Source organism: Nicotiana attenuata, unplaced genomic scaffold (genome assembly GCF_001879085.1).
Source record: "Nicotiana attenuata strain UT unplaced genomic scaffold, NIATTr2, whole genome shotgun sequence".
NCBI lineage: Eukaryota > Viridiplantae > Streptophyta > Magnoliopsida > Solanales > Solanaceae > Nicotiana > Nicotiana attenuata.
This window is the reverse complement of record NW_017675337.1, coordinates 56,738-64,136: the sequence shown is the minus strand read 5'-3', so window position 1 is coordinate 64,136 and position 7,399 is coordinate 56,738. Positions and strand designations below refer to the sequence as shown.

General features: G+C 37.5%; 1 protein-coding gene across 1 annotated transcript; it reads right to left on the bottom strand.

Annotated features, from left to right (window-relative positions):
- Window positions 1-681: 681 nt before the first annotated feature.
- LOC109219967 (glucuronokinase 1-like) lies at window positions 682-5,544 on the bottom strand. The gene is made up of 6 exons (XM_019384430.1): window positions 5,122-5,544; window positions 3,505-3,654; window positions 2,059-2,247; window positions 1,868-1,984; window positions 1,415-1,575; window positions 682-1,117 (listed from the first exon to the last, which is right to left on the bottom strand). Exons 1-6 carry the CDS (start codon window positions 5,314-5,316, stop codon window positions 871-873), a joined length of 1,059 nt encoding a protein of 352 aa, XP_019239975.1. The 5' UTR covers window positions 5,317-5,544; the 3' UTR covers window positions 682-870.
- Between the last annotated feature and the right edge of the window lie 1,855 nt (window positions 5,545-7,399).

Sequence of the window (7,399 nt, the reverse complement as noted above, 5' to 3'; positions counted from 1 at the left end):
CCGGTCTTGCCCTTTGCATGACTAAGCGAGATCGAAATACGATAGGTCAAGGTTCGACCTCGTGTTATAACGAACCATGGTGCAATGATAGATCGTTGAGCTTGTGACCCAAAGACCGATCAAGATCAAGATTGGCCAAGATCGAGATCGGCCAAGATCGATATGGAGCAAGATCGAGGGAATCTACCGAGCCAAATAACGGAAAGCCGAAATATTCGCAATCGGGCGAGGATCACGGCGGAAATCCCGGCACGTATCAAGAAGAGGCCGATTAATTAGCTAATCATGAGATTTCCTACCTCATATAGAACTGTACCAAGAGTAGGACTTCCCTACTATATAAAGGGGGTCTGATTATTTGTAAAACACGTCATATTCACGCAATACAAAGCAATATACTATCGTTTTCTAGCTTTTACTATCTTGTTACTCTGTTCATAAGTCAGTTGAAACATCTTTTGGTTCAAGGGTGACTGAACTCGAGGGCCAAGGCTATTCAATTTGTGTGGTTTGCATTTATTCTTTTGTCGTCAATTTCCATATTAATTTATTCTTCTTAATCTGTACCGAATTATATCACGTATCCTTAAACCACGTACAAATTCAATTGTTATCCGATTTTAGGGTAAACAGTGAGCAAACAGTACTAACCTATAAATGACCAATTAAACATACTGGGAGCAGACGGAAATATCAAAAGTTTGATCTCGTTTGTGTTTTCAATGGATCGGACCATACAAGTCGCATATCTAGATGCATAAATCCTCAAGATGTTCTTTTACAGGGAAAAAAATGATGCTCTGTATTAGTAGTATGCACTACAAGGTGAAAGAATATAACTGGTCCAAATTGGAGAACCTGCTACCATTTTCACTTTGAGGCCAGAGTTTGAAGATCAATATCATTTAAAAACGAAGGCATGACTTTAATTGGCTCACAAACAAAACCAGCTTCTTGGCATGCATCCACGAGTTGCTTCACTTGTGAAGGCCCATCCGGACAGAATACAACCACAGCCCCACCGCTTCCTGTGAACTTTGATGCAGCACCTATCCTTCGAGCCACCTCAACCATCTCTATATTCACAGCTCCAAGGGCATCGTCATCAAACATATGCCTACATTCATATACTGAATTTCAGAAATTCATTTGAGCATACCAGCTCTATCTTTAACAATACAAAACAACATTTGATTACACTGAGCTTTGCAACAGAAGATGCATAAAAGCCATCAATAAATCAACTACGTCTCAAGGCACATTAGCATCTCTCTAAAACTGGAGGTTCTTAAATCTTACAGTTATTTCTATGCGGGTTATTGTAAGTGTAACAATGACTAAACCTTGATCTGACCTAGTTGGTTAACTAATAAAAATCTGCCAATCAATCAAAGAAAGTTGCCATATGTTGTACCTTCTTAGATCAAAATTTTGATTCATGAGGGTTGCTAGCTTAGCATAATCCTTCGCAAGAAGAGCCTTTTGTCCTTCTACAGCTATGTTTGCGACCTCCTCCATTGTTGATATAATGAACTCATCACCTGCTAACCATCTCTGTCGAACTGTACTGTGGACCTGCATTAGAGAAATGCTTTATCAATTAATGCCCAGAAATAGTGATATTCATGTTCACCTATAAACCTATTGCAGCAATTACGCTTTCCATCATCAAAATTGCTTAACAAATTAGTGGAAGATACAAGAGGTGACCATGATGCTGAAAATAGAGGGTCCTCGACAACCTAAATTGTCCCCTCTTCAAGTTCCCGTCCTTAACCTCTTGTATCATGTCAAATATAGTTCAATAGATTAAATTGAATGCAGAGTTAAAAGTAAACAACGACTCAAAGGTGTAAACGGTACAGACCTTTCCAGAATCACTGGGATTCTCAGCGTAGATGAGGTAAAGAGGCGGGAGAAGAGCAATATCCATGGGTGTATATATGCCATGACCAAATTCATCCATGTGTTTCTTGCTAAAATCCTGCAAAAGGTAAAAACTGATCATACAGACTATAGCAACATTAAGACCATGTTTCTATTAGTCTTCACTTATACCATGTATACGAGGCCTCCATAAGTCTGTGCCACTCTATCCTGCAGACCAGCTACAATTCCAAGTTCTTTCTCTGCATTAAGGACCAGGTTCGGCCTTACCTCAACTTTGATAAGATGTCTGACTTCATAAAAGTCAATAAGACAATTCAATGCAGCAGTTACAATAGCACTGGAACCCGAAAGCCCTGTCTGGAATGTGAAAGGTTTTTTGAATATGAATCGAACTTTTTCAATAAGTGATTATCATGAATGTTTTCTCTACCATAAGTATGACCAACAGCAATGATAACAGTTGCTAAATTCAAGAAATAGTCAATGAGCAAAAGAAATTAATATATTTTAACACTTTATATGAGATAAAGAGATGGTGGCGACGTGGGAAGTAGGAAACAAAGAAAAGACTTACGAAGTAGGAAAACCAAAAACTCAAGAAAAATCAAGGAGTTGTATCATGATCCTTAAAGCTCTACGCGTAAACCTTTCGTCACATTGGAAATCAAGATACAGATGCTAATTTATTAGACCATATACGATCCAAATCTACTACTATCTTTTTGTAGGTCCTAAGTTCAACAGATGTTATATTGTTTTGTGTGAGCCTATTCCAAGGTACTGTTTTATTCTCCTGATTATGGATAAAGGAATAAATCCACCTTACTATCATAACATGATTGCCGAAAAGATTGTCCAACTAGGAAAAAAGCATCTATGTTAGAAGTCTTCGTAGACAAAGAGACTATACACTATACAACTAGAAGAAATCTCACATCAAACTGAAGCTAATTCCTCTACAGTTGACCAAATGCCGGGGAGAATCTAAAGCGAGAAAGGTGCAGAGTCAAACCAGCCTCCAAGTACTTGAAGCAGTAGGTAGAGTTGTAAGAAGAAAATCAAGTTGCTAGATATTTGGCTGGAGATTGACTCTGTTGAAGCTTCTTTGGGATTGGTCAGTCAACAAGTAGCTAAAGCTTCAAACTTTTGTCAATACTCAACTGAAGCTTGAGCACTCTCCTAGGGTTAGTTAAATAATTGAGTTGAGCGGCCTCAACTGGATAAAGGATTTGCAAAATATAAAGGAAATACCTAGCCACATGAGCTTTTATTGACCAGCACTAAAAACTCATTCAAGTTGTTAAGAAAACAGTTTACACCATGATTTGAAGCCTGTTCTGGAACCAATTTCATAAACAATGATAAACTACTGAGTCTAAAATCGAGTAACCGAGCTTTTTAGGAAAACCTAAGACATTGAATTTGTTGCTTGGTCTTTTTTGTCATCTAAATTTCATATGATGCTTCTGGCTTCAAAATAAAGATATAAATACGTCCGAAAAAATATTTTGGAATATCTGAACAACATGTATGAGGTTTCTTGACAACTAATCACAAAAACACCAAACAAGGTACCATCTAGGAGCAGATAAACCTTGCAGGGTTAAGCTTTACCTGTCGGGGAATGTTAGTATCATAGGAGATAGTGAAATTTCCCTCACATAGAGTAATGTTGTTATCCTTGCAAAAATTGTGAAAAATCTTACAAATTGCCATAAGTAAACGCACACCTCCATAGTAACCCTCACTCTGCAACCGGTTCACCTGTGATACAAGAAGAATGAGCTAAACACATAAGTACACACATACATCAAACAGAAAGCGAGAAGACGTGGAAGACCGTCACAAAAAGCCCAAAAGTAAAGTATAAATTTGCTCTCTATCCATAGCAAGATACTTTTAACTCTTTCATGACTGCAAAAATGTCTAATAACATTGCGCTTCTGGAAACCCTTCATTGCCAATAGCTCAAAAAGAATTGATATAAAATTCGCAGATGTACTCTCCTTCACTTCACTTGCCTTGGGTCTATAACATGAATTTACTCCTCACTATGCAAACAGACAACTGTTGGATCTTGCAGTATCAGCTTTCCAGGAAAGACACCCAATGAGCAGAGTAGCAGAGCCAAGATTTCATCCACAGTGGAATCCCACAAGTGGGGTCTAGGAAGGGTAGAGTGTACACATACCTTACCTCTGCCTTCAAGGGGATTCAAGAAATAAAAATATAAACACGCGAAGAAGCTAAGGGGATTCAACACCTAATATATATGAACATAAAAAAGTTGATCATTCTGGCGAAGCGCACCCTAGCTCCGTCCATGCCAATGAGAAGTACAAATAACCCAATACAAATCCACCAATTTTACTAAGCAAAGAAAGGTAATGTTCTCTCTCTCTCTCTCACACACACACACATAAACGTACGATTACCATAACCATTTCACCAGTCCAGGTACATGCTACCACAACATCAGTGACTTGAGAATTAAAGTTACATAATGAAACAGAAACAATCTAAATGGTAATTCGTCCTTATGTATAGTTCTCTATACGGTTAACCAAACTCTAACGGAGTCCACACTGAATCAAAAGGAGATGCAGCTACACTGGGTCAGTAATTTCAGAAAAGCTCCAAGCTTTGAGACTAAAGTTCGATCATATGAATAAGCCATAAGGATAACCATATCAACTGGATGGTTAACCAAATTAGTTGTTCATTATTTTACTTATCCTACTAAAATTTATATAAATAAATAAAAGCGCAAGGCACATATAGAGGATCCAATCTCACAAAAATACAACAACAACAACAAAAGTTGTGTAATTGCACAAGTGGGGTTTGGGGAGGCAGAGTGTACGCATAGCTTAACCCTGCTATGTGAGGGTTGATGTAAGAAAGTGAAACCTTTGCGAATTTAGAACTAGCAATATATGGATATCCGACTAGATAATCAATCAATCAATCAATCGATCAATCAAACTACACCTCAAATCTAAGCAAGATTACTTAATTCTCTATATTCATTATGTTTTATTCACGCTATTACATTATGACACTAAATAATTAGTCCTTCAAACCAAACTGAAATTCTCCAACACTCCATGAACCTCACATTTACCCTATTATGAAATATATATGTCTCTAACTAGACTAAAAAAAATTTTCACAAACACCGATCATCAGCACAAAAAGAATAAATAATAGTAAAAGGAGAGAGCGAGAGACCAGGTGAGTAATGGAATTGAACCGGACAAGATCATGAGTAGGATGCGGTACAATGAGGAGATCTTTAGAAGGTTCCAACCGAACTGAAGCCCAAAAGTTGCCGAGGCTGAAAGATAAGGTTTTTCCATAATAAACATCGCTAGGATTGCCCAAAAGACCAACTCTAGCGTACGATTTGTGCTCGATCACCGCCATTAATTCTATTCAGAATCCCACGTACAAAAATATTGGCTTCAGTTTCTTGTGATTTTTTTCTGACGAATTTCTCCGCATGTGCAATTAATGGTACTTTTGTGATTGTGGGATGCTGCTATTTTAATGGTAGTTTTGGTTTTTGATCCGTTTTTAGTAGTATAAGATTGGATTGACACGAAATGGCAATGTCTCAGTCAGGAATCATGGGATTCAGCAGATTCAGGTGATGCATTCCTGACGTGGCAAATCTATCATTTTATTTGTCCTGATCACTATATATGCATGCTAAACGTTACATGGATTTAATTCATACTATTTTGTATATCATATTGATAAATATAAGCTTTTTAAAAATTCCATAATGTTATAAAATAATAAAAGAACAAGATCAATATTGCAGAGAAAGAGAGAGAGGAAATTCTTATTGAATTTGGTATGAATTACAATGGAATAGAACCATCTATTTATAGGGAGATGGTGACTTAGCCACCAAGTAATAAACCCTAGAATCTCTCTAAATATGGACATTCACCATAAATAGGATTCTATTTATAACACTCCCCCTGAATGTCTATTCAACAGATAATGTGCCTCGTTAAAACCTTAACTAAAAGAAAACCCAATGGGAAAAAAATTCTAGAAAAGGAAAAAGAGTACACATGTTTAGAAATGCGCCTATTGGTTGCCTCGTTAAAAACCTTGCAAGGAAAACCCAGTGGGACAAAACCTTGTAAGGGAAAAAGAGTGCAACGCGCATTAACTCCCCCTGATGAGAGCATCAATTCACATCCTTGAGCTTTCGCATCCCGATCTTGTACACTAGCTTCTTGAAGGTTGACGTTGGTAGAGATTTTGTGAACAAATCAGCCATATTATCACTTGAACGAATCTGTTGCACATTAATATCACCATTCTTTTGAACATCATGTCTGAAAAATAACTTTGGTGAAATGTGCTTTGTCCTATCTCCTTTTATGAATCCTCCCTTCAATTGAGCTATGCATGCTGCATTATCTTCATACAAAATTGTGGGTAGTTTGTCACATTTCAAACCACATTTATCTCGAATAAGATGTATTATAGACCTCAACCACACACACTCTCGACTTGCTTCATGAATAGCAATTATCTCAGCATGATTAGATGAAGTAGCCACAATTGATTGCTTAGTCGATCGCCAAGATATGGCAGCGCCTCCACAGGTAAATACATAACCTGTTTGAGACCGAGCCTTGTGTGGGTCAGATAAATATCCAGCATCAGCATAACCAACAAGATCGGGACTGCAATTGTTGCCATAAAATAAGCCCATATCGGTAGTCCCTTTTAGATACCGCAATATGTGTTTGATTCCATTCCAATGTCTCCTTGTGGGAGCAGAGCTATATCTTGCTAAGACATTAACTGAAAAAGTTATGTCAGGCCTTGTAGTATTGGCAAGATACATTAGTGCACCAATTGCACTAAGATATGGTACTTCAGGACCAAGTAGCTCTTCATTCTCTTCTTGAGGTCGGAATGGATCCTTATTCACATCAAGTGATCGAACAACCATCGGAGTACTTAATGGATGTGCTCCATCCATGTAAAACCGTTTCAATACCTTTTCTATGTAGGTAGATTGATGAACAAAAATTCCGTTTGCCAAATGTTCAATTTGCAAACCAAGACATAATTTTGTCTTTCCGAGATCTTTCATCTCGAATTCCTTCTTTAAATAATCAATTGCCTTTTGGAGTTCTATAGGAGTTCCAATAAGGTTTATGCCATCAACATATACGGCAAGTACAACAAATTCCGATGTTGTTTTCTTTATAAAAACACATGGGCAAATGGCATCATTTATATAGCCTTCCTTTAATAAATACTCACTAAGACGATTATACCACATTCGTCCTGATTGCTTTAGACCATACAAAGATCTTTGCAATTTGATTGAAAACATTTCCCGGGACTTTGAATTATGTGCGTTAGGCATTTTGAATCCCTCGGGAATTTTCATGTATATCTCATTATCAAGTGAGCCATAAAGGTAGGCGGTAACCACATCCATTAAATGCATGTCAAGCTTTTCATGGACAGC

Coding starts and splice junctions, on each gene's coding strand:
- LOC109219967 (XM_019384430.1), bottom strand. CDS start 5,316: ATGGCGGTGATCGAGCACAAATCGTACGCTAGAGTTGGTCTTTTGGGC. Junction 2,248..3,504: donor ATACTAACATTCCCCGACAG/GTAAAGCTTAAC, acceptor TTCACATTCCAG/ACAGGGCTTTCGGGTTCCAG. Junction 1,985..2,058: donor ATGGAGGCCTCGTATACATG/GTATAAGTGAAG, acceptor TACCTTTTGCAG/GATTTTAGCAAGAAACACAT.